The sequence below is a fragment of the Scomber japonicus genome, chromosome 4 (genome assembly GCF_027409825.1).
Source record: "Scomber japonicus isolate fScoJap1 chromosome 4, fScoJap1.pri, whole genome shotgun sequence".
In the NCBI taxonomy this organism is placed as follows: Eukaryota; Metazoa; Chordata; class Actinopteri; order Scombriformes; family Scombridae; genus Scomber; species Scomber japonicus.
In genome coordinates this window covers 9950435-9978296 of record NC_070581.1, presented here as the reverse complement: position 1 = coordinate 9978296, position 27862 = coordinate 9950435, and the positions used below count along the sequence as shown (strand labels likewise).

Genomic DNA, 27862 nt, shown 5'->3' with positions numbered 1-27862 from the left:
CACTTGAATGAGAAAGTGTCCAAACCTTTGACTGGTACTGTAGATATATGTTGTTTCAAATAAAGAATTCATGAGGAGAAAAATATGTTTGCAAATGAGAGGCCAATAGCATCTGTTTATGGAAGTGTAATCATTTGAGAGGGAGTATAGTGATATTGCTGTTGCATAGCAACTCTCTTCATTTTTATAATGTTCCATAATTTCTTCTTCATGCTTTATTTACACACAACGTACAACAGATTTACCTATCTAATAACAGTCACAAGGCGATGTAATATTAAAGAAAAAAATAGCATTACATAATGCTCTAGTTTTCACAGCTTTATGGTTTATGCAGTATTTTAGTAGTACTTATGAAGACAGTGAGGTTGCAAATTTGTTGATGTCTATGTGGAATTTTGCTAATAAAAAATATAAGATTTTCTTACCAGACCAACAAAAAACCCCAAAACACAAAACAAAAACACATAACAATGACAAATAGATTCAATTTTGAGTTTGTGTTAAGTATCTCATCACAGCAGTATCCCAGCCAGCATGCCCATGTGGGCCCCATATGGGTTGAATGCAGACAATATGGGTACTGAGTGGGCATGGACTTGAAATGGGCACATTTCTTGGGTCCCACATGGTTTCAGTAACATGGGCCCCACATGTGAAACTCATATGGGCTGACTGCATGAGCCCCATAAGGGATGAAAGTGGGTTAAGCGGGCATGGGCATAAACAGGGCAAATTATATGGGCCCCATATTGTTTCAGTTAGGCCCCACCTGAAACCAGGTCAGACCCCACTTGAAGCCCTTATGGGGAACACAGATGGGGCCACCATGGAAACTGCTGACAAACCCATGTGGGACCCATATTGCAGCCCAAATTTAACCCTAATTTCTCCACATATTCATGAACAGCTTTATTGAAACACTTATACAGCACCCTTCAACTTGAATTTACAATGACAAACTTGCCAGGGGGATTAAAGGTTGTAAAATCAATCAATCAATCAATCAATCAATCAATCAATCAATCAATCGTAAACCTTATGCTGGTTATACGTTTTAACAGCTTTACATAAATTTAAAAAATGTGTTGTTTGATATGGACAATAGTAAACAGTAGTATCACTTGGTGGCAATTTACTTTACTATTTCTTCAGTCAACAAGCAGACAAACGACGTCAACGTATGACGTCACGGCGTAATTATACGTACTCCTGGTTCGAGAAGTTACGCAGGACGTGCAGCGGTTCAAAGAGGAAGGAAGATGGCGGATAACAAAAGCGATGAGGATATGGATCCGTCTGCTAATACGGACTCAGTGCCTTCAGCGCAAGATAGCGAACAGCCAGAAACGAAAGTCGAAAATGCAGTCACAATAACAGAAACAAATTCAAAGGGTGGTGAAGAAATGGAGTCCCGTGATAACGCTAACGAGGCACCGACACCCACCAGCGACGGAGGGGACGTTAGCGGCGGCGGAGTGGACATTGGTGGTGGCGCTGCTGCCGGAGCGGGAGGTGAAGCCGATGGCACTAACGAAGTGAGCCCGACTGGAACAAGCAGCACCAGCACAGAGCCGGCGGCAGCTGAAGCTGTTGCCGCCGGGGAGGCTCCTGCTGGCGGGCTCACCACTGAGATGTCCCCCCCTCCCAACGTTATGGCTCCGGCGGCCACACCGGTATCCACTCCCGTTAATTTACTGGATACGTGCGCAGTGTGTAAACAAAGTCTTCAGAGCCGAGAATGTGAACCAAAACTTCTGCCTTGTCTGCACTCTTTTTGCCTCAAATGCATCCCGCAACCAGATAGACAGATAAGCGTACAGGTGCCTGGACCACACGGGCAAGCTGACACACACATAGGTGAGTTTTGATGAGCTTTGAGCTGTCTGCTGCTTTGTAAACTGATGTCAGATGAACTGATGCCCGCTCAAATTCAGGCTGCATCAGTCGAAGGTGGTAACTTAGATTGAGATAAATAAGAGGCAGGGGTCTGATCTGAGGTTTAAAGATTTAAGGCCGCATTGACATCAAATTCTCCAATGCAAGAAAAACGCCAGTTCTCCCATTCATTTGAACGGAGGGTGTGCGTTTGGGCTGTGGGAGTGGGGACCGCATGGGGTGCAGCCCAAAAAAGAAAAAAAAAAAAAAAAAACCCCGCAGCGGCCATCCGGCAAGAAGTTGAACCACAATCAACTTTGACAGAAAAGCCACCCGATGTCAAGCTGCGGCTGTCAATCACTTAGGATCGAAGATGCGATGCCCACTGGAGGGAAGAAGATTGTTTACTTGGTGGCTTTGTTGCCAGCCTCCTCACTCGTTTTAAAACAGGCTGGAGAAGCAGAGAAGACAGTGAATGAAGAGAGGGAGAGCCGGTTATGATAACAAGGCAGTGAATCAGATTAACTAAGACCTTATTTTCTAGGACGGGGGTTAGGCTTTTAAAACAGACACGCATAAACACGCCCACACCTCACACCAGGACTACCATGCTGAAAGGTGCCACCTTCCTGGATTTGATGTGAATGCAGCCATGCAGATTGATGAATTTCTGACCAGCTGTTGCATTGCGCAGGAGAAGGCCAGCATCTGTGGTTGAAACCAGTCTGTGGTCTAACAGTTAATTAATCATCTCCAAAATATCATCCAGTATTGAGTTATTATTGGGGAGGGAGCAGTTGTGAAATATTGTGTATGCTGAGAGGCTTAAACCAATTGCAACAGTCTTCTGTAATGTTTTATAGCAGTTGCCATAATCAATGGCAAGGCAATACTGATTACAGGTTTCTAATCTAAAGGCTTCCAGCAAGCCTGTCTCTAACAGGGGTAAGCTATATACCCCCCCACCCCCACCCTTCGGAAATGTAGTAATATATTTTTTATGACTTTGTATATTTTTAATAGATAACAAACTAGATGAGCAGACTGATAATGTACCACTGCATAACGAGTAGCAGCTACTAACAGTGCAACACTCTAATGAAGAGAATGACTGCAGTAATAAATAATAATTAATATCTGCTAATAATATGTAGAAAAATATTCACACTGCATTTCCTGAGCTCTTAATGTCATCCATGTTATAGATACAGTATATACATGTTATCTAAATGCGACTGTGACATCTCTAAACTATTTTCTACTAACGAAGCGGTGGAAGCACTGCAGTTAAAAGACACAAAATCGAAGACCATACCTCGTAATTATGATTTGCATATCTCATTATTTTGACTTCCTATCTCATAAGTACACGTGAAGATCCCTGTGAGATGAGCATCTCATAATTATGAGATAGTTATCTGTTATTTATGAGATCCTGATCTTGTAATTATGAGAAAAGGTTAAGGGGGTTATCAGTGATCTCAGTTTGAGAGAACAGATGCATGAGGTTGCTACACGATTGAATTTGCTTTTTATCTCCTCCTTGGTTTGAGACACTGGGATGAGATGAAGGTTATGTGATGGTATTATTATTAGTATGACAACATTGTACAGGTATGAGATCAAGATTTCATAATTATGAGATATTTTTGTGAAATGAGTGAATGTAAAGTACTTCTTTACAAGGCAAAGTTAAAGCTGATTATTTATGGTGCCATGTAACTGCATACATGAACATGTCCTATCAACATGTTTGCTACCTTCTTGCTTTTAAAAGGTGAGAAGACTTCATGGTGTCAATATATTTTAGTTAAAGTTTGATTGTTAGACTCCTGACACAAGCTCCGTCAGTCAACAACAGTTCAGCTGGTGCACCGAAAGCTTCCCTGTACCAACAAGCAGATGTAAGCTGAAGCAAAACTATAGTTTCGTCATGTTTCCCACTTCCTCTCAGTAAAAACAGATCAGGTTGTAGACGTATTCACCGCCTCTGTAGTTTAAAATGATCCTCACATAGCCTCACTGCTGCAGGTCGACTTCAGCAAATTAAACATCAGCTTTGAGGTGCCCTCAGTCGACACTTGGCAGGGCGACTTACTGATGTTATAATGACAGGTGTCTGGACTCATTTTACGATTGTGTTCTTCAAGAATAATTTAGTTTCGGTTTTGAACAGAGCTGCAACTATTAGTCAATCAATTCATTAGCTGCTTAACAAAATCCATTGGCAGCTATTTTAATAAACGCAGAAACGGCTATAATATTTGCTGCTATATTTTATGCTTTTCTGTGTTTCTGAGTATTTTGTTCATCAGACAAAACTAAACATCTGAAAACCTCAAGTTGGGCTGCTGGAAATTGTGACAGCCATTTACTTACAGACATTTCATAGTCCATAAAGTTAATTGAGAAAGTAATTGGCAGATTGATTGACAGTGACAGCGATCATTTGCCCTGTCGCGAAGCAGAAAATGTAACCACAGCATCCGTGTAAAACCGACCCGAGTAGTGTGTACACAGAGTAAGTGTCGTATTTCAAGCTGAACGAAGGGAATCTTCAAGTGTGTCATGGTTACAGTACTACCTGCCACCCAGCAGGATTATAATTGTATTAGTCTCTGTCTCAGTGGAGAGTCTTAATATCATGTGGTCCAAATGCTGTTTTCAGGAATTACATTAGTATTGGTTTCAGGACTGATTCAGTATCACATGCTCTGTTATTTTTTTTTTCTTTTCTTTTTTTTTCTAACCGAACTGCCTCTCACCACCAAAGATTGCCTGTGTGGTAAACCGGAAAATCTTCTGTGTACCTTTTTGTAGATGATGTGGTTAATAGAATCCGACTCTGCTCTGTAGTTTGCAATTGACAGTTGAAAATGTGTTCACTTGAAATGATTGTTTGGCCACAGTTTGCTCTTGTTGTTACCCAGGCTTAGAGTTTTGGAAGTTGGGCTCTTGGTTAACACTATAAGATTTCCGGTCGTTCCACATGATGATCCTTGTAAAAACTCCAACATCTCAGAAAATGATTAATTGACTAGTTTCACTTTAACAATTAAATCCTGCAAAACGTTTGTTTGTAAGTACTGATTAACACGGCTTCTATGTAAAGGATTACAAATTATGTCATCCCAACCGAGGTCACAATACTCAGCCAGGCTACTGATTAATAATATTAAACCGTGTGCTTCACCTAGTTAGAGGAAAGCAGGCCAGTAATAAGTTATCAGAATCTATACTATCGTTATAGATAAGCAGTTAAAGTTTACTTCAGAGGTCGTTTACACAAAATTAGGAAATGTATTAAAAGTTAGGCGAGTTTGCTGAATACACAAACAACTTCATTGTGTCCTGCTTGAACTTGAACCAGTTATTCATCCTCACTGTCTGCTAATATAAGCCTTAAATGATCCAAAAGCACAAATCAGATCTGTCCAAAACACCTGACAGGAAACCAGTAGCAACCTGTTTCCTGTAGTATAAAAGTGAAATGTGCATGAACTTAAATTCTAATTGATAATTGGACTTTTTTTCCCTCATAGCATTACTTATTACTTGGTTAAAATATTCTGCAACTGTGGTCCAATAATTGCCATTCTATATTCAAATGTAATTAAAATGTGACAGGGTTAATCAAAGCCAGTTCTCTAAATCAAATTTTTGTATTAAAGTAAAAATGAATACTTACACCAAGCAATCAAATGATAGCTGTCCTCTGAACCCTAACCCAAGATAAGTGATGTCATTTTCCTCTGTTTCACACACATTTGGTCTCATCTTAGTGCTAATTTTAGGCTTTGATGACAGCTTTCTCTGGTCTGTTACAACCAGTGGTACCTATTACTTAACATTAACATAGTCATTACACAGTGTTAGCAAAGTGTAATGACTATGTTAATGTTTGTCTGTTATTGAGGTTAAAATATGTTATTAAAGTCTAAAGTCCCCTTCATATCGACCCAAATAAATAAAAAATAAGCTATTAATTTAATATGTGTTGATTGGAGGGGGAGGGGGAGGGGGAGGTATACATTCAGAGCGGAAGCTGCTCCAGTTTAGAGTGACAGCTGTGTAGTATGTTGGTTTTTGTGCACGTGTGTGTACGTGTACATGTGTGTGTGTGAGTGTGTGTATCTGAGTGTGAGTTCCTCAACACAATCCCAGTCCAGCTGCTTTTACAACCAATCACTCAGGGACCCATGCAGCTGGAGCTTACACAAACCGGCTGTGTGCTGCTCGAGTCAGTGTAGACTGGCTCAAACTGGCTCACACCGGTTTTTACCTCAGCTGGCTGGAGAGGGGGAAATTTATGGGTTTATGAGGTACAGGAGTGGCAACATATTATGCTGACTCAATTTAAAAAATTCATGTGAAGTTAAATCTTGTGCATAATATTAGACTTTAGAAAATAAGTTAATGCGCTGAACCAATTATTTGTCGGGGTGTATGATTATAGCAGTAATTCAACTAATTCCATTAACGAGACCCAACTAAAATGATTAAGTGAAACAGTCCTCGTTGTTTGGCCATGTGATTTAATATTCTAATAAAAATGCCAAGGATGACGAGATTGAATATTCTGGAGACAAGCGTTAAATCAATTAGCCCCCATGAATAGGCAATGCGTGTCCCACAGTGCAGAGAATTTTTAATAACAACAGGAATTTACCTAAAGGAAATTATGGAGATTAGCTGAAAGTCTGCTTCTGGCCTTTTATTAAACCTCGCTCGTTTGAAGCAGGACTATTCTTAGCCCAGAGTGAAGAAGTCAGGTAATGGCTCTCACATCTGCTTGTCAAGAGGTCGACTGCTTGTTTGATCAGTCATTAATGAAATATGACCAAGCATTGAACTTGTTACTAGTGTGTGACTTTTTGACCTTGTCTGACTTGTGCCCCCTCTCCCGGCCCCTCTCTATTCTCTTTTGTCTTTAGTGAATGTTATGCGCTGTTCAGTGTGCCACCAGGACTACAAACAGAGCGATATTATCGACAACTACTTTGTCAAAGACACCACAGAGGCTACCAGCACATCTGATGAAAAGTCTGCACAGGTATGTCAAAACGGCTGCTTTGTCCAACTCCAGTGTTTTGCCACGTAGGCTTTCCTCTGCTGTTTTGATGGGTTTTGGGACTATCTTGGTGGCTCTCTGACATTTTATTTTCTGTCAAAGTAAAGTACTCATTCATGCTGTCTAGCTGGCTTTGACATTAACAGCAACAAGTTCAGTAACATGTCTTTATTCAGAGACTTGGATCAAACCATTTTAGAGGTCATACTTTTCTTTTTCATAATTCCTGTTTGGATGACAAGCTTCCAGCCATTTTTCTGTGATGACTTTATTGATAGCTGCTAAGAGTATTTGAAAAGAGATGTTGGTTCCGTGCCATAGGTTTGTCAGGTCTTTGTAGGAATACTAGATAATACAAAAAAAAGAGATCAACCTTTTATTCCAAAAAAAAAGGTCAATTTTTTTTAACCACACAGCCTCCAGCTGTTTCAGTCCCAGATGGAGAGGCCTGTATACGTTTCAGTTTTTGCAGTCACAAAGAATCGATTAGTTTCTTCCAGGATTCTTCCGAGACCTTCAGTAGGAAGATATTTTTGTGTTTTGTGACCACCATATATTGACATGACTGGAAGGCGAGGAATTGTTGATTTCACTGGATGATGTCTTAATCCATCACTCAGACATACAGTTTGCATCGTCCATTAATGCTCCCAATTCAAACAAACCAATGTGTTGCCATAAAAAAATCCACGAGCATTTAGTAAGTGACAACATCAGACCACACTTCTCAAAGACCTGTAATTCCTCACCCTTTAGTTGTCAAAACAAGTAAAACACAAATAACATCGAAGTACAGTGTTGGCTGTTGATGGCCTTTTTGGTTTTAATATTATTATCAGAGACACTCAAAAAATCAGTAAGAACTTTCACATCAGACATTTTTCTTCTGGCTCTATGCTCTATGTTGTTCTCAAAGCATGCTTTATTAATTAATGCTCAGTGTCAGATGTAAAAGCAACATCATTTGATGATCCAAGGTGTGCACAAGTTGTGAGGACAATGCAGGAACCATAGGCTTCTGTGTGGAGTGTGGAGAATGGCTGTGTAAGACGTGCGTGGAAGCCCACCAGAGGGTCAAAATCACCAAGGACCACAAGATTCACACGAAGGAGGACGCTGACGCTGCCTCTGGTAAGATGTCCGACCCTCACTCTGAGGGAAAGACCAACTGCAAAAGCCATAATAAACCCTAGTAGAAGCACAGTGAATGTGGTGCTGGTTATAGGCTGTTGCTATGGCAACAGTGCTGCAGAGTCTGATTGCTGGGATGGTACCTTGAACTGGGGAGACTGTGCATCCTAAAGCTCTGACCACAGTTTTTTGAGTCCTTAAAAACTGGCATTGACATAATTACTGGGGGGGTTTAACTAATCCTTTTTTTGTTACTGCTGTCTATATTTGTCTTTTCTTCTACCATATTCAATGATAAATTAGCTTCTCTTTTCATTTCTGTCTCTCTTGCTGTGCCTCATTGGTGTCTCTTCTCTCTCTTGTGTGTCTGTAGAGTCTGTTGGTACACCAGGACAGAGACCGGTTTTCTGTCCCATTCACAAGCAGGAGCCACTGAAGCTTTTCTGTGAGACCTGTGACACATTGACCTGTAGGGACTGCCAGCTGCAGGAGCACAAGGAGCACAGGTAGCTCAGCATGCAAACACCTATTTTATGTCTAATGGGCTGCCAGTTTAACTTTAACTGGTATGGTACCAGTATCTTTTTGACTATTTCTGCCACAGCTTCCCACAATTTATGTCTACTTTGCAGGCAGCCATTGATATCAGCGTATTCAGTATATAAATGTTACAGAGAGCTGTTACATTTATCTACTGACACATGTGAGCTCTATGTTTTTGTAACTGAGAGTGTGGAAGACAGAAATGTTCAATCTTTGCGAGGCAGCTGGATTTGTGAGATCACATCACAAGATCACACGAGGATCCATCTGGTCAGGCTTCAAGTTAAAGCTTGTGTCTGAACCATGGGTGGTTCCGACCAGTCAGTCCTATGAGGATTATTGCAAGATCTTGTGCTTCCAGCTGCCTCGTAAGGTAAAACGGTGATAGACAGATCACCTGTTAAGTTAAGTTAAGTTAAGTTAAAGTTTTTTGAAAGTGCCTGACCTTTTCCAAAGACGACTTCTCAGATGGTTTTGTGTAACAAACCATCTGGCACATCAGGTTATTGTTGGTCTCAAACAAAGACAGTCCCACTAGTCAGCTTCATGGCAACAGAGGTAATACAAGGACAGTGTAGTTAATATAAAATATAATTACAGCCCTCCGGGCTAAATTATGTATCCCACATCAGTCTTTGTCAGTTCATTTGTACAGTTCATTATCATATGATGAGAAAACCTGAAGACATCAGTGTAGCCGACAGTTGAAACCTTACGAGAAAGACACCTCCTATTCTAAACAGCTATTTGGCAATGAGAGTCATAGGGGGAATTTACAATAAATTAATAAAAGGACCAATTACAAATTATATGAATGGGACTAAAATACAACAATAGGAACATAATACCAGTATTAACAAAACAAAATACATTAGGTTAAATGAAGTAAATTCAAGAAATGAATCCTGAACACATCCTTGTTCTGCGGTTGTTTCAATATTGTCCATGGGTGCATTTTTTATTAAATCTTTCAATCTGTTTAAGGTGTTGAATCACATTAGAGAAGCAGGGAGTCAACTTAGGCTGACAGCTGCTGTTTCATCAAACTGTTCCAGCAGGAAACTATTTAAAACAGAATATATTACCTTCAGCTTCAAGGCTGTTATCTACAAATCCATTGGTAGATGATACCAGTAGGTCAAACCATGTCTGTATCTAATCAGGATCTGATGTACATCTTGCAAGGTGAATGGAAGCACCTATTCAGTAGGATGGAAAGAAGTTGACAGGGTCTCTTATATTTTTATTTGTGAATTTGAGATAATTTTTTTCCTTCAAAACCTGATATATTTATTTTTATCCTATTTTTATTTGATGTTTAATGCAGTTAATAAACTCATTGGGCCAGATGCAAGAAACATTCATACGCAGAGATATGTTCGTAAATCATGCACAAGTGATTTACGAGGATTTGCCACATGCACCAATTTTCTCGTATTTTGGATTTTCTCTTAGTTACAAACAAAATTATGAGTGTTGCTGGTTTGTACTTACAGTCCCGGCAGCAGGTGTAACCTCAGCGGCTGTCACTAACATTTGCAGCAGAAGAGGCTGCTGGCTCTGGTCTTTGGAGTCAACTGACTTGGCTTTTCTTTTTGACATAACTGTATGCTGACTACCACATAATAGAAAAATGAATAATGACAATTCAGTGCCAAGACTGAGTGGATATTATATTGTTAGTATTTTAGAGACCCTTCCGCAAAAAATCCCCACAAATCAGGGGAGCTCATGTCTTATTGAGGAGAGCCAAGCTTCCCCTGGCTCCCCTGTAGTTCATACTAATGGATTATGTCCCGTTCATCACTTCTGAAGCTTACAATATAAATATTAGCAGCTGAAAAGACAAAGCGACTTGTCCACAGTTACTTTTCCAAAATGCAAGCTGACTATTTATTAATTACTTTTATTCATTTAATTGAAATATTGGTGATTGAAGTTATAGTTTAGCTCCCTGGCTGATGACCCTAGTGAGATGTTTTTTTGGCATGTAATTCATGTCAAATCTTTTCATGTGACAGTGCGTACAATAGCTGAGACAGCATTCACAGCACGGGTCATTTGAGGGCTTCATTGATGTTAATTTACTATTCTCGGGAATGCACGTTCATGTAGAACAGGTGGTATTCATCATGTTTTACGAAGGTCATTTACAACTGTTTCCTGGCGATACAAGTGTTCGGTGAATCCGACGTAGCACACTCGTAAAGGTCCACCTCATGAAAAGAGTACGGCAAATTTAAGAAAAAAATACAAACATATTCTTGTATCTGGCCCAATACCATTCAGTTCATTGAACATTGTTTGTGACTCTATGTGGATTATCCCTCTCCTCTTAGGTACCAGTTTCTGGAGGAGGCTTTCCAGAACCAGAAAGGCATCATTGAGAGCAGCATGGCCAAACTACAGGAAAAGAAGAACTACGTCCATTACTCTGTCTCTCAGGTGCAAAGCAGGTAAGAGCTTTTCATTACCATCTTCCTCTCTCATGCAGTCAGCAGTTTTAATGGTGGCTGCGGTGTCTATTAGTTAAGTGGTTTACTATGTTCTTTTACTCCAGGTTAAAAGAGCTGAATGAGACGCATAGGAAGGTGGAGCATGAAATCAAAATCGCAGTGTTTACTTTAATTAACGAGATCAACAAGAAGGGCAAGTCCTTGTTGCAACAGTTAGAGGTAAGATAATATCATATATTTATTGTAATAGGTCTTTAACAGTTTTTTTGCACAATTTTTCCTTCATAGCTTTACTCCAGTAACCAAGTTTAATATTTGACCACTGCTCCATTTGCCATGCTATTTTGTATTTGTTTTTCTTTGCAGCATTCTATTATCCGCTGCTGCAATAACCCTAGCTCCCATGAGGATCATTACATTATAATCGAATCAAATCTAATCATCTAATCCATCTCCATGCATATTCTAACATTTTTGTAATAGCCTTGGATAGAGATTTGGTTTGGTCTGGAGTGTTCAGCTGTAGTGTTCAGGCTTTTTCAGCAGCTATACCTTAACTAAAAGAATCTCTCTTTTTGTTTAGAGTGTGACCAAAGAGCGCAGTATGAGGCTCGTGTCTCAACATAAGGATACAACCCAGCTCGCCCAACAGATCCACCATGTGCTCAACTTCTGCCACTGGGCCATCAGTACTGGTAGCAGCACGGCGCTGCTTTACAGCAAGAGGCCGGTACGTTTGCCCCCCAATGTTCAGCAGTTTCAGCGGCTAAAAGTCGACAGCGTACTCCCAAAAACAAAGAATTTGCCTCATAAACAATGTGACATGCGACTATGAAGAAACTGCATTTGGTTTTAAATGGACTGCAAGTTTCTTCTGTGCATCAGGGGAATTGTCCTAGCTCAAGTGTTAAATTTCTGATTCGAAGAATGCTTGTGTCGTATGTGCTTCAGACCACGTCATCGATGCCAATAAATAGATAAAGTGTTGTATCTACTCTACTATTCCTTGATTTTATTCAAGCATCAGTCTAGGATTATGATTAGTTTTGGAGTATACTGCAGATCCAACCTTGTCTAGATACAAAGTTGCAGATCCAGCTGGATGGTGATTTTTTTTTTTTGGTTTTTTTGTGGTTGACTCAAACAAATGGTACCTCTGTCACATGGATTTGGCTACTTACCACAAGGCAGTCAGCAAATAAGATAATTGAGATAACTTTATTGTGGGAATGTGGAGTAATGCCCCCAAAGGGCACATTAACAAATGAGTTATTTGTTTCTGTTGTTTAGCTAGGCTCAGTGACTGAAGGACATTATTGTGTGTGTGTGTGTCTGTGTGTGCGTGTGTAGATTCTGTTCCAGCTTCGCCAGCTCTTCAAGGCAAGATTGGAGCCAGCACCCCAGGCCAACGGAGTTGTGCGCTTTTTCTGTGATCCAACATTCTGGGCCAGAAATGTGGTCAATCTAGGTGAGAGGACTTTTTTGAGAATTACCTCATCAGTCAATATTTCTATGCGTTAAATATTACTTTCAGGTTTTTATTGATTTATGCAAATTAAGATGAGAGATTTAGAGAGTCTTAATTTGCCTTTGAAATATGTTTAATCTGATATTTTAGTCTTTGCGTACTTATTTATACATGATAACCATCATCCAGCCTGCCAGATTAAGTCTTGCCTTTCTGTACAGTGGCCATTTATATCTTATAAATGAAGGGGCAATTAATTGATTAATGTACCCTGTCCTTGCTGTATAAATACAACATTTCACAGTTATGCACGTCTTGCTTTAAAGTCCAGTCACTGTAATTACTCTTCTTCTAATTCAAGGCAATTTGGTAATCGAGAAGCCACCTCCACCCCCACAGCCGCCTGGCGTAATGGTAGCAGGACCGCCCATTTCACCAGGTCAAAGTCAACCCGGCAAACACCCAGGACAGATCAACCTGGCCCAGCTCCGGCTGCAGCACATGCAGCAGGCAGCGTACGCCCAGCAAAAGCAACAGCAGCAACAACAGCAGCACCAGCAGCAGATTCAGCAACAGATGCGCATCGCTTCACAAATGTCCCAGCAGCACGCCAGACAGACTGGACCGCCCATGGCTCAGCAGCAGGTATGGAAAACACTCACCAGTTAAGGTACCACTGTGGAATAAGATGGAGATCCGTTGTCCAATTGAGTGAGTGAAAATCCTTCACAATTTTCACACAAAGCCCCCACGGTTCTTGATTTTGCTCATTTTTCATTCAGCCTGCCCCCCTGGCCCCTTATAGCAAGTTTTTGGACAATCCCCCACCCTTGCCCATTTTTGACTTTTTTGACACTATTGGCCCTGTCGTTTTTAAGTTTTGAGTGAGAGCTCTATCAGAAAGAGGTCTGACTATACAAGATTAAGATTATGTATCCTGGGCGCGCAGGTAGTCAAGTGGTTAGAGTGCATGCCACGTATGCAGCCGACCCCAGTTCAAGTCCTGGCCAGAGGTCCTTTGCTGCATGTCACATCCCCCCCTCTCCTGTTTCCTGTCTGTCTACTGTTAAATAAAGGTGCCGAAAAAATCTTTAAAAAAAAGATTATTTATCCTAAGGGAGCAGCCTGTGAGGATTTGTTGACCACCTTCACTAAGACTTGCTTGTTTCTTTATTAAACTTTAAAGACCATACCAGCTTTTACTGCTTTTACATTTTTCAGGCCTTCAACCATGAATTGCTTTATTTTCCAAAACATTCGGCTTCATATTGATCTCCTACCTGCCAGACAACCTCTCTTTCTTTTTCCTTTATTCTATTATTCATTTAGTCCATAAAACCTGAAAAAGAGTGTGGCCATCAAGGGACCAGAAACCAAAGTGATCTCTTAAGATATCTTAATTTGTCCAACCAACTGTCAAAAAACCCCAAACTATTCAGTATATGGTGTTTTTATTACACTTGTGAAGCAGCACGTATTTAGTATTTCTTTAGATCCACAAATCACATTGTCTTGCCAGCGTTATAAGTATATATTGGGCCTACGATTACATGACCCTGAGAAATGCCTCATGTTTGCATTATTTGCCATGGTTGTATTTATCTAGTGATGTGATTTTTAAATGCACTGTTTCTCCATTTGTTTTCTGTGATTTCTGACCAGCCTCCAAGGCTCATCAGTATGCAGCAACTCCAGAGAGGGCCTGGGGGTATGAACGGTGGTCCAGGTCCCCCTATGTACCCATCGTCTCACCACATGCGTCTATCGGGTATGCCACAGGGTCGGATGCCCTCAGCTCAGCCGAGACACAACGGACAGCAGTATCCCTCCATGATGCAGCCTCAGCTACAGAGACAGGTCAGCACAAACACACCCTGGGTTCACTGCATGGAAAAAGATGAACAGATGTGATTGTGGTGTTAAATACAGGTTTTCTCTTGTGATGTTTTGATGATGCAAATGTGACCATTGAAAGACTGTTTATCCCAAAATGTCACTTCTAGTGGGACAACAGTTACTGTATAGATACACAAGGCAGGGCTGGGCTGAAGCAACCAAACAGCCTACCTGACAAAGCAATATACAATGTTCACAGTGTATTGTTTGTGCATCCTTTTTATGTAGTACATCAGATAACTGTGGAATACTAACAGACATTGAAGTTAGGTTTCATTTTGATTTTGGACCTTACTAGTCTATAGAAAGTCATGAGGTCAACAGGTATATTTGCATTTCCTCGTTTGTGGTTTTGATTGTTTTGATTATAGTTTGTTTAAACTGTGATTCTGAGGCTGACTTCCTCGTAGAGCCTCTGTGATATATTGGCTGATTAATTTATCACAGATATATTGCTATTGGAAATCAATACTGATGTCTATCAGCTGATAAGTAGCCAGAAATAGCAGTGTGTTATTAACAGTGACGTCATTACATAGTTTGACCACCAGTGAGTATCAACAGGCTTCAGCTGTAAAATAGAGGACTCGCCACGTTTCAGTTCTTCTAAAAAAAAAAAAAAAATTTTTGTTTATGTTTTGATCTTCAGTGAAAAACCAATATTGGCCCAACATTATGTTTCTGCTTTGGATAGGGAAATTATATTTACCCAAAACTTCTGATAGGTGACCAAAGTAGACTACCTTCAATGAATGCTGCCATTATTGAAATGCAAATGCAAATCGCTGAGTCCGAACTAAAATGCAACATTCAGTTTGCATTTCTGTTTTCAAGTTTAAGTACTAAATTATCTGCCAGGTAAAAATAAATAAAAATAAAAATGGACAATCCATTTCACGTTCAATTTCTTTTTTTAGGGTTTTACTTTTGTCCGTTTTAATTTTATTGCATTTTCAAACATATTAATGTGTTTTTTTGTATTTAAATTTCGAGTAAAGAAATGGTAAATTAAATGTACATTTGATTTTTTTTTTTTTAAATAATAGAATTTAGATACTGGCATACTTGACCTTCCATAATCAAAACACAGCCATGACAGGTAAAACAGATGTTAAACAAGAACATTTCAGAGAAGGGTGCAAAGGTACTGTTTCCTCATTCAGTCCAGCTTGGCACTGCCTCACAGATGTATCTATACATACAGAGTTGTTTGTTTGCTGAAGTCAAGTATAAAAATGTACATTTATTGCCTGCATGTAAGACTAGGTAAGAGAAACCTGCACTATATCCAGCCCCTTTTGTCTTTGTGTCCAGATGTCTATAGAATCTGAGATGAGCCACCAAAGGTTTCGTTTCTTACTACAATCAGGGGTTTGACACCTTTTTCCTACTTTATTATGTGTCTTGTGCAGCATGCGCTCTCACCCAAATGCATGATCATGCAACCATGTTGTTTTCATAACACTTATAAAACAAAATAAATGACCTGTCAATTGCTCCTGCCCCCCCTATTCCTCCTCCTCCTCCTTTCCTCCCTCCCCTTTTCTGTTGTTGTCCTTCCTTCCCACCGTCCTCTCTCCCTCCATCCGTCTTTCTGTCTTTTTCTGTGCAGCATTCCAACCCAGGGCACGCAGGCCCTTTCCCGGTGGCATCCCTTCATAACGCCAACCCCACAAGTCCCACCAGTGCCAGTATGGCTGGAGCCCACGCTCACCGCGGCCCTACCAGCCCCATCATTGGTCCCATCGAGCTCATCCCCTCCGTCACAAATCCTGAGAACCTCCCCTGCCTACCTGAGATCCCACCCATTCAGGTGTGCACACTCTAACCACGTAGAGTTGTTTCAAGCAGGGTTGGACTTTCTTTTTTTACCTCCCACCTTTTAGTATTTTGTTGTTTTGCCAGATAAAAAATTAAAAAAAGAAGTTAGGAATCTGATCATTTTTAGAGGAAGAAGAATGAATACATTAATGCACAATATGGGGAGGAATTGTAAAATATATGAATATAAATGATTTAGAGAGGATGAAAAGCAAAATAAGATATGTACATATACACACAGGAAGTTGCAAAAAGAGACAAATATCTGAGGCGAAACGTTTTTAATGAATTCTGACTTAATTTGCAAAAATGCACTGAAGTAATATTTGTTGTTGTTATTTTCTTTAACGCTGTGGGTTTCTGCTGTCACTAGCTGGAGGATGCCGGTTCCAGCAACCTTGGACACCTCCTGACTCGCTACATCACCGCCAGCACCCAGAATCAGTTAGGCTCAGTGGACATGAATCCATCACCCGGACTGTCTACACACTCTCCCGGATCTTCAGGTACCCACATCTCGATAGAGAGGACTTCCATTCACAGCGTCTCTCATTTACATCAAACCGTGCTTTCTGTTACACATTTTTTAGTCTTACTTCATGCTGACTAAAACTGGTGTGATCAGATTCATGACAACATTATAGACTATGGATTCAGACACAGGTCTAAATGCCAAGGCGTTGGCTCTGTAAAATAGTCACAATTAAATTGACAAAGTTTGACACATATTATACTGGACAGCAACAAAACTATTAAAACTAATCTCATTTAAAACTAAACTAAATTACCTTATTTAATGGAAAAGCCATCCTAAATTCAATTCCCAGAAATGTATGCTTCATTATACTGATTATTTGTAAATGTCAGTGATTTAACTCCTTAAATCCTATTTGCATTGTAATATGAGGTAATTACGTGTTGATCACCTGTTTCCTTATTTCTACCTGCAGGTCTGTCTAACTCTCACACACCAGCACGACCTTCTAGTACGTCCAGCACAGGCAGCAGAGGCAGGTAAGAAGATACGTTATGTATTTTATTGAAATTTTATGCAGAAATATTTTCTAGTTGTAAGTTTACAAGTTAACAGAATTAATAGATTAACCAAAAACAATCATTTGGCGAGCCCTTGATAGTTAAACTATAGGTTTTCCATTAGGTTTAGGTTCATTGTGAACACCTACAGTGTCTACTGGTTGCATTTGACTACCTTTGTGTCACAGCATTAAATCAGCAAATGTTGGCAGATCTGGATGTAGGATGGACACCAGAGGGCAGCATAGATGTGTGAACCTGTGCGTGAACTAGGGTTAGGCAATTACAATAACATTTTTCATCTCAAGCTATACCAGATAAATCTACTAACTCATCATCTTACAGTCACTGAACCTTGATACTGTATCAGTTGTATTTTAAGGACATGGGCTAGCACATTACAAGATGCTGCGTGTTTGAAAGTACCGTGTTTGTTCAACAATCATGTTTGATTCCAAGTTAAAACTAGACATGAAAGTTTTACTGAAAAGTGGTTGAGGGAGAACAAATAAAAGTACACAAGAGATAAGAGGGCAATGTGAAAGATGAATTTAACAGAGATTGAAGCGTCAAACAGTAGCAGAATATTTTTTATTTCTAACACTGTAGTCTCAATGAATTAAAATGAATACTTGTTTATAGTTGCCGAGTTTGTTGTTCGTGACTGCCAACGGCATTATTTTTCTCCATGATTTGTTTTTGTGTGTGTTGAAGCTGTAGCTCTGCAGGGAGGGCGGGGACCGGTGGCGGAGCTGCGGTGGAGCAGGTGAGGGTGAAACAGGAACCCGGTACAGACGACAGCTACAATTGTCCAGCTTCTTCTCTGAAGACGGAGCGGGGCAATGATGCAGGGAGGAGTGCTTGCATGGTATGAATACAAAGCTTTTAAATGAAGCCTAAATGTGTGGGAATATGATAGCACCATACTGCACTGATCTGCTGTATATGTTGACAGATGATTACCTGTGCTGCATTGCGGTTCTGGTCTCTTACATCATGATACGACTCACAGTGTTGCAATAGCTAATTGTGAATGTTGTGTAAAGAACATCAAGGAGTGCAGGAACACAGATTTACAGGGAGTGATGACAGTGTGCCCACAAATGTAAATTGAACTAAGGGTGATGACAGTGTTGACCAAAAATATTTGGTCATTTATAGTATTACACAAAACAGACAAATATCCATGGTAAAAATGGTTCTTTTTGGACATTTTTGTTGTAATAATATTTTCACATCAGTATGCACTATGCATGAATGACTTGTGCAAGATTCAGACAGAATCCATCAATCTTTGATCCGCTCCTTTTATTAATATCTAATTAAATTTGAAAGGGCAAAAGAGAGATGGAAAATTAAATGGGAAATGGGAAATGCAGTGTTGAAAAACTGGTAATAAAAAGATAATAGTTTTTATATGTGCTATGACTGGTCAGGAAAAGTAAGGAGATAAACTTGTTTATGTATTTAATTTCACTAATGTTTTGATGTGTGTTTTCCTGCAGATGAGCAGTCCTGAGGACAGCCCCCTTCCTGTATTAGGAGTTGTATCTACAGGTCAAGATGCTGTCAGGGCTTTAGGGGAGCGCATCAAAACCGAGCCCCAGTCTGACACACCTTGCTCTGGACTAAACGGCTCCAGTACCTCCACCTCCTCTTCTTCCGCTACCACTATGACCTCCACTACCTCGTCGTCCACTGAGAACAGCAGCACCACCACCACCACCACCACCACAGGCTCTCAGCTCACGAATGGAAACTTGGACAAAGGGGCAGAGACTAAAGGGGACAGGGCGGCGGCCGAATCGGCCAATCCAGGCGGGAAGGAAGATGACCCCAACGAAGACTGGTGTGCTGTTTGTATCAACGGTGGTGACCTGCTGTGCTGTGACCACTGTCCAAAGGTGTTTCACATGAAATGCCACGTACCCACCATCAAAATCTTCCCAAAGTAAGTGGTCCGTATAGGGGACTGATGTACAGCACCAGTCAAAAGTTTGGACACACCTTCCCAGTCCATTGAATGAGAAAGTGTGTGACCATTATGTTCATTTGCAGGCAGACTGTTTTCAGTGAGGCAGTATTTGGGGACACCGAAACACAAAATTCCACATAGACATAAGTAGAAAGAAAAAGTAGAAAAAAAAGAAAGCAGAAAGAGACGTGCAGAACAACAAAGAAGCAACAGTAACATGTTTTAGACAAAGTTGACACCTGATCTGTAATAAGAGGGCCATAGTAGCACAAAGTCACGTCAGTCAAAACCTAAATAAATGTCTAACTACACCACTCCACAATGTTCTGAATCATTCGGATCTAATTGCTGTTAATTGACCATTAATGTGTGTAATGTGTTTGTGTCTCAGGGGGGACTTCCTCTGCACATTTTGCCGAAGTGTATCCAGCCCAGAGATAGTGTACTGTGACGAAAGCAGGAAGGTCAAAGGAGAGCACGACCTGAATCCTGAAGACCAGAGGGTCAGTACAGCCTCCACATCCTCAGAGGCGTCGTCATGGTTACTGCAACATTGCTAATTCTCTTTCTTCTTCTCTGTGCAGAGATGTGAACGTCTCTTGCTGTACATCTTCTGTCATGAGCTCAGCGTGGGCTTCAGGGAACCTGTTCCTTCCTCTGTAAGTAGCTCAAAACCACACACACACACACACACACACACACACACACACACACTAGGGGCGTAATGGTATACCAAATTAACGGTGCAGTACAATTTTGGTACAGCACCAGTGGACATGTTGGTTTTTTTTGCTAAGTGTAAACCAACAATGGCTCACTGGTTGATACAATGCAACAAAACAGAACCCAACAGCGCTTGTTTTATGTCCTGTGTGCTGGTATTCTTCCTTGTTTTAATTTATTGCACTGTGTTGTATCATTTTTCCTGTGATTAATAATTGATTAATTAATGCTCGGTGGCCTTATTACTTTTTTAGTTCCTTGGAGACATGCTTGTGATTAAGAGTTATACAAATTAACATAATTTCATAGCCTGCATGTTGGTAAAGCAGGTAGCTGACTATCATAATGAGGTCAGATTAATGTGTTTTCAAGATGGTTAAAAGGAGAGACTAGATGGGAACATGGTTATTTATATTCAGTGTTTTTTATTGGGTTTTTTTGCATTAAATAAAGGAAAAATGTAATGAAACTCATCTTAAATATTTGTGGCTGTTAGGGCTGGGTATCATTAAAAAAATTACCATACCAGTATCAATTCAAGTAGCCTTAAAGTGATACTGATACCAATTCAATACCCATCATGTTAAATAGCCAGCTCTTCCTAATATATAATCACTTTCAGATTCCCACTCACTACAAATTTAAAAAGTTTTATAATGTGGTGTGTGATTGTTAATCATTGCTGGTTGCATTAAGGGTATAAGTTCTGGGTGGGAATCCAAAAAGAGCCCTAGTATTAAATTAAACATTTCAGGATGTTAATTTGTAACACCCTGGTCCTATTGTAGAAACAGTTCTCTAGTTAGGCCTCTCGGTATCTCACCATTATTTGATGTACACCAGTGGATATTTCTCTGCACTCCCGCCTGGTTACATATCATGGTGCTCAACAGCTGTATAGTGAAACCGTGCTCTACAACAAAAAAAAGATCCATTTCTGTGTTCTCATGACCTCGTATGGCTTAAAATCCCAACTCTCTCAGTTCCACTGTGTTTGGAGGTGATGTCTATTATCCATGTTTCTATTTCTGCCAAAATGCAAGCTCTCCGCTAACCCACAATTTGTTAAACCTAGGTGCCCAACTACTACAGGATCATCAAGAAACCCATGGACCTGAAGAAAGTCAAGAAGAAGCTGCAGTTACGGAGCTCCCACTACTACCAGTCCATCCAGGACTTTGTGTCCGACATGCGCCTGGTCTTCAAAAACTGTGCAGAATACAATGAGGTGAGCAGCATGGGTCTATCAGCTTGCTTTGGTTAATGGCATCTGCTCGTATGTGTGCATGCAGACAAGGGTTAGACTGATATGGGTTGAAGTTTGAATTGCAATGGAAAAAAAGAAACAAAAGAAAAAGAATGGCCGAAGACATGAGGCCTTTCAATGAATATTTCACTGACCAAGTGAAACAGTAGCACAACTATAGCAGTTCACTGAAAGCCACTATATTAGTCTAACCTTAATGTATAGACAAACCCTGACAATGGGATAAAAGGAGGTGGGAAGTGGTGCTTACGGCCTGCTGTGTGCGTACCAGTTTTGTCAACTTACTAACACCGCCTGATGGAGTGTAAACACGTCATTGTGCTCTTTTCCACGTGGCTGCAGGAACACTGTCCGAACCCTGTTAACCCTTTCTATATCACAAATGATAAAACACAACTTTGGTTTTCAATGGACTGTTCACTATCTTATATTTCACATGGGTGTTTTGTGTATATTTGAATGTATATTATTTATCTCTGTTGCCTCTTTACATTTTGATGTCTTCTGTCTGTACTGGAACACAGTTTGTTATCCAAGTTAATACAGTCTTGCTTGATATGTCACCTATATGAGTCTGCTGTAAAGTGTAAAGTACTGTATATGCTCATGCGTTACACCTTCCAACCACATGACAGAGCTTCTATTGATCAAGTGGTGTCTGGGGTAACACCTCAGACTACCCTGAGACATCACCTCATTTGGCTAACGGTGACAGGACAGGCTCTGTTCCTCGCAGGACGACCTCACCATACTTATGATGTTTGTTATGTCACTAAAATTAACAGCAAGCAGAGTCCTCACCTGTGAGACATGTTCAGTCATTTTTTTAGTTTACAGGATTACATGATATAATGAAAGACATTTCATCACTGTAATTAGATTAGCCAAATCTTAAGGTCATTAATAGTTGACTAATCACTCATGTGACTAATCAGGTGGTAACACAGGGCATCACCCATGGCAACACGTATAAAGGTTTACATTTTCAAGATAGATTGAAGCTCTTTCCATAGTTATGTCTCTCTCAACGTGAGGCTTTTAAACCTGTGAAACAATTCTTATTACATCAAATGAAATCTGTATGATTTAAATAATCAGATTCTCTGTGTTAACAAAAAGTGGTGTGTGGATAAATCCTGCTGTAGTAGTAGGAAAATAATCAGTAGCTCCACACATACACTACAAAAATCTATTTCATACTAGATGTGAGCATTAGAAAACTAAAAAAGTGAAGTAATTGCTGTAATCCTTTTTTAAATGCTTTGAATAAAATTTAAATATTGGTCTATTGCCAGAAAATGCTGCATATAAACCAGTTGTAGTCTCTTAAACTTAATGAAAATGTTGTTTTTCAAAGGCTGCAGTTAGGATGGAGGGCTTTGCAGAGTGGAAAAGCACCAGTTAATTGAAGCCTTTGATAATGTTAATACTCTCTTCAAGTATTAACCATTTTCAGTCAGCTACAGTCACATAATCTGATGCTTTAACTAGATCAGCTGTAAAGACCACATTCTTCACATTTACTTGGAACATACAGAAGCTTGAATAATGCATTTATTACCAAGCAAATTGTGAAGAAACGTCAAACACAGACTTTTAAGAGCTGCTGTTTCATACAGATGGTGATGAAGAGAATATGCTGCAGGTTTATACAGTAGTTACCCTCATCACTCTTTTTCTAGTGTTTCCTGTTAACTAATGAGACTGAAGTAGACCGAGCGCAGACTTCACTTGCTGTTCATTTCTGCAGTGACGACTTGGTGACGACACTCCTCGTAGGCTTGAGCACAGTAGGCCGTAAACAGATTCCTGATCTGTTATTATCTAACCTGCCTGTGCTGTGAACTCTTCTCTTCCCCCCCTGCTGCTTCACTGTCTTTGTTGTAATGTTATTGCCCCTTTTTAGATGTCTCGAATAATCCAGGTTTATGATGAGGAGAAACAGATTAATACGCAGGTAAGCCGTTTCAAATAGAGCACAGATGTCCTGTCCCCTCCCACTGAGGCTCCAAGAAATGTTTTTTGCCCCTGACCTTCATATAGAGATGTCTCGAGCAGCAGACTCATAAAAAATTACACATAAAAAAAAGGCTGAAAAATGGATTGAACTTCTTTGCCCTTCATCATAATGAAACGTTGTAAGAACAGTATGATATATCACAGGGTTTTCTGAGGTCCTGGAAAAAGTCTATAAATGCTTTTTATATTTGGTTTAATTTATTGCAAAGGTCTTGAGTCCAGTTCATTTGGTGCTAGGGTGTGACCGAGTGAATATGTAAAATGTAATGTTTATGTGTTTCATTTTATGAGGAGCTGTGCAAGCCGTAATGAATTCTGAGCCTCACACATACATCCATCATGAAAAATACATGTATGTGTGTGTGTGTGTGTGTGTGTGTGTGTAGATATATTAAGTCTGGGAAATGAATTTAGAAGTAATCGAAGCTGACATTATGACTCTATAACCTACCTAATTATAGCCGTGTCAATACATTCATTAAAAGTATTCCCTCATGTAGTTTCAAAGCGATGTAATTAACCATATGTGTCCAGGGAAGACAAAATTACATGTTTTGTCGGTCACATTGGCACACTTGGGCTTCACTCAACTGGATACAGGACAGAAAGAGTGTGTGAGGCCAGTGTGAAGGAGAGAAAGAGACGAGGTGATGCTGCACTTAGAACAGATAGGTATGGATCTATAAATCCCTCCTGACCACAGTTAGGAGGCTGAGGCACATTGTTTCAAACACTAGCATTAGTTAAAATGACATCATTCTAAAAGATTCGGCTAATAAGATAATGAGATAGAAGAAGTCATTCATGAGATATGTTAAACAGGGTCTCCTTTTAATTTTAATTTCCCTTTTTAGCAAACAAATACTTTAAAGTAGTCTTAACTACTTAATATGGTAAATAAAAATCCAGTCATAATCCAGAGATTTCTTTTCATTTTTCAGTACAAATATTTAATCAGAGCTCCATTGTGAGGATGGAGAGTCTTGTAATCAGATTTAATAAGATATTGTTTGATTAAGTGTATATACATGTGAGCGTTCATGCATTATTAATGGTGAAAATATATTCATAAGAGTAATAAAATGTATGTGAAAGTGAAAATGTACGGATATGAGAGTGAAAACAGTGTTTGCCTGTGACAGTACAATTTAATGCATGAGGTATAAATGTAAGGATGTGAAATGCTCAGGATTAGTCATGGCTTGTTCAGCATATTATAGTCCCTCCTTTTTAAAATGTCCAGTTTCAAGCAAACAGCTGCACATGAGCATCAATCCAGACTTCATTTTTGGTCTTCTAGGCTTTCTAAGCTCAAACATGTCCTGGTTTTAATATTGCAGTCTTTCTTTTAATACTAGTAAAGTCCTGTTTTTAAGGTTCATTTCCTTTATCTGGTTCAAATGTCATTCTCAATAGAGATTTGTGACCCCTGAACTAAATGGAAGACAATTCAGAGTCAGTCTGAAATGCTCCTAACAGCCATTACATTTATATTTAAAAAAAAATGTTTAGTGGTTTATATTGAATTGAATTTTTTTTGAACTAGTCAAATTTTGAAACTGTGACATGTGGAAATGCTTCGTGGAGCCACAGTGGGACGGGGTGGGGCAGCAGGATATCTCTGCTCTGTACAGCAAGGTTGAGCCGGGGCCACCCTGCCACCAGAAGTCTTAACCAGATCTAATTTGTCTCCTCATTCTCCTCTTCCTCTTCCCTGCTTCAACCCATTCATTCCTCCCGCTCAACGGTACTGTCAAATCCTGCTTTCTTCACATCACTCTTCTCCCACCCCTTTCTCCTCCTCTTCCTCCTCCTATTCCTCCTCCTCTGACAGGCGGGATCGGAGATGGCGATATCCGGCAAGGCAGTGAGTCTGTACTTTGAGGAGAAGCTGCGGGAGATCTTCCCAGAGCAGAACTTCCCCGAAACAACTGAACCCGAGTCCATGGAAACAGAGGAAAAAGAGGGAGACGTTGACACGGACGACTCCGGGGAGGACTTCATACAGCCCAGACGCAAACGTTTAAAAACGGATGAGAAAGTCGTCCACATCAAGTGAGAACAAACCACCAACAGAAGTGGAAAAACTGTCTTCCCACATACCACACTTGTCCTTTGTTTGAGGCAACAAACGTAAAAGGACGAGATTCGCTGTACAAACTGCTTGGTTTCTCTCATCCTTGCCTTTGAAAGATTTACAGGAGATACCTGCCTTTATCAGAACTGTCGAGGACAGAAACACAGAAGAGCTGCATTCCCTCCTTATTTCATGGACGCTCCAAAACTGGCTTGTACAGATTTTGATGTAGGACTTGTTTTGCATTAGTTAAGTTAATTATTGCTTTTGTTCCTTTTCTATCAAACATTTTATTTGTAGATTTGTTGTGACAATTGCTTTATAAAACATTTAAATCTCCTGTTCTCCAGTTCTTAATGTATTATATATATTCTTTGACATGAAACCTACCAAGTATTTGTATGACTTTGTGGAAGCGTTATGTAAATAAGAGAATCTAGCCCACTGAAGGTAATCCTACAGTATAGATGTTTGGGTGCGTCATCAATAAAAACCTGTTCTTGAAATATATCAAAAGCAAATGTGTGGTGTGGAGTAGGGTTGGGGGTTGTCAGAGAATTCGTCACTCGAGTTTCACACCAGAATAATGGAGGTGACATCAAACATGCTAACGGCTCTGTGTGGCCACACTAAGGTCAAATCAGAGACTGATGGGATGATATTCATTTTTTAAAGTATTTATTGATGATTGAAGTGTTGAACAAAATGAAATATTGATCTGGTGATGGTTCTAGAGATGTTTTGAAATGTCATGGTCATTTCTCTCCCTAGAGCTGTGTTGCTAAAGTGGCTAAAAATACATTTATAAAACAGACTCCTCTGTACTTTTAAATAGTTGTAATTAGTTTTTAATTAGCAGTTTTCAGCATTTCAACGGAATACATGGTCTGAAAAGTATTAAAATCCTCCTTGTAACTTGGGTGAACCGATACTAGAAGAAAATAATTAGAAATATAGAAAATAAGCAACAACGATAAGTTACTATCAAGCTTTTACACATACTTTTACACAGCAGATATTTCAACCTGTGATGAGAAAAAGCACAGGTGTTATTAATAACAGTGTTAAACTTGTAGTGTCCCAGACAACCAAGACAATGAGTCAGCAGACACCAGGAGCCTGAAACTGGAGCAGCTCAATGGGATTCAGTCATCAGTCATTTTATTATTTCCACCTGTGTTTTTATGCTTCATTAAACTGTCAGCAGTCTGAACTATGATCAAGTTTGAACTGTTAACTTTTCAGCCACTGTCATCATATTTTTGAGCGCATTATACAAATGAATTTGACATTAAGTAGAGGTGAACACTTTTCTTTTACTTTGCTCCATAAAAACGTGGCAGCCTTTACTTCAGCTCCTTCTTTATGTAGTTATAATCTGAGCCCTTAAAACACATAAATCTACTTCCGCAGAGGTGGAAACTTGAAGCAGACCTGAAATAAGATCACAGCAGCTGACATCAGCGCAGTGAGGTGCTGAGTCGTCAGTCCTGCAGACGATCAGCTGACACTTCCTGCGTCACCTCAAACAGCATCTTTCCCTTTTCATTCAAAGTCGGACGTTGGGTTTAATCGTCTTTTCCAGGTATTGTGATTTTTCTTGATAACTTTGACTGTGTTTGTCTGGACGTCTTTGGGTTGACTTGGAGTCTCCTTTATTGTCGAGAAAACAAAAAAACAGTATTCTGAACATAACTCCTTTTTATGTCAATATCTTTAATCACTTTTTTCACTTACATCTCTGTGTCCTTTGCCTGGCTGCTGCCAACATCTGCATTAGATCACAGAGTGTGACTATTGGGTATTTCTCACGGCTGCACACTAAAATGCAAAAGTTGGTTAGAGAATGCAGGAGGCCTCAAGAACAATGACGACTCAGGACTAATGAGTGAATTACCGAGTAGTGCGAAATAATCAAATTTAACAAGACTTGCTGATATGTGATGAGAGTGTGTGAAATGTGTGCGCGCTGGAACATGAGATTGGTTGTTCTAGTTCTACCGAAACGTGACAGTAACATCATGAAAGCATACCACGAGCTTGTCCCACCACAGCCTATATTTTACAGTTAAAGACACCGACTCCATGTTGCTGTGTAGATCTTTAACTTTGTATGTCATAATTTCAATCCCAAAATTTAAAACCCATCTTTTAAAACCATTTGTACTCAGGGAGGATTATTAATATACATTTCTTTATTATGTGTATTCTGTGGTATTAAAGATTTTAGCATTTGAGTTTCAGTTTCGCTTGAATTAAATGCGCGGTAAAAGTATTATGGACATGTATTATGTATTAATGATGTCTAACACACATTTACTATCAATGACAATGGATATAATTGTAATTAAACTGCCGAAATGACAATTTTTTTGAGCCCAGGCCAGGTTAAACTTTTATTTTGAAAACCAGTCTAGTTTGTTTTTCAAGCACACGAGCCACAGTCACGTGCCAACCATGCAGTGACGTTTCAGCAAATCGACCAATCAGCTCGCGGACATA

General features: G+C 39.8%; 1 protein-coding gene across 4 annotated transcripts; it reads left to right on the top strand.

The window, feature by feature from the left end:
- Positions 1 to 1262: 1262 nt before the first annotated feature.
- trim33 (tripartite motif containing 33) lies at positions 1263 to 25846 on the top strand. Of its 4 annotated transcripts, XM_053318364.1 has the most exons (21): positions 1263 to 1860; positions 6813 to 6931; positions 7927 to 8080; positions 8454 to 8586; positions 10963 to 11079; positions 11184 to 11298; positions 11663 to 11809; positions 12430 to 12547; positions 12909 to 13192; positions 14210 to 14404; positions 15758 to 15814; positions 16056 to 16256; positions 16638 to 16770; positions 17215 to 17278; positions 18014 to 18167; positions 18805 to 19250; positions 19666 to 19777; positions 19859 to 19933; positions 21073 to 21225; positions 23171 to 23221; positions 25118 to 25846. In XM_053318364.1, exons 1-21 carry the CDS (start codon positions 1263 to 1265, stop codon positions 25340 to 25342), a joined length of 3651 nt encoding a protein of 1216 aa, XP_053174339.1. In that variant the 3' UTR covers positions 25343 to 25846. The 4 variants fall into 4 exon arrangements, with proteins under 4 accessions (XP_053174339.1, XP_053174341.1, XP_053174340.1 ...); XM_053318366.1 differs by lacking the exon at positions 15758 to 15814 and having other exon boundaries at positions 1264 to 1860; XM_053318365.1 differs by lacking the exon at positions 23171 to 23221 and having other exon boundaries at positions 1264 to 1860.
- Positions 25847 to 27862: the final 2016 nt, after the last annotated feature.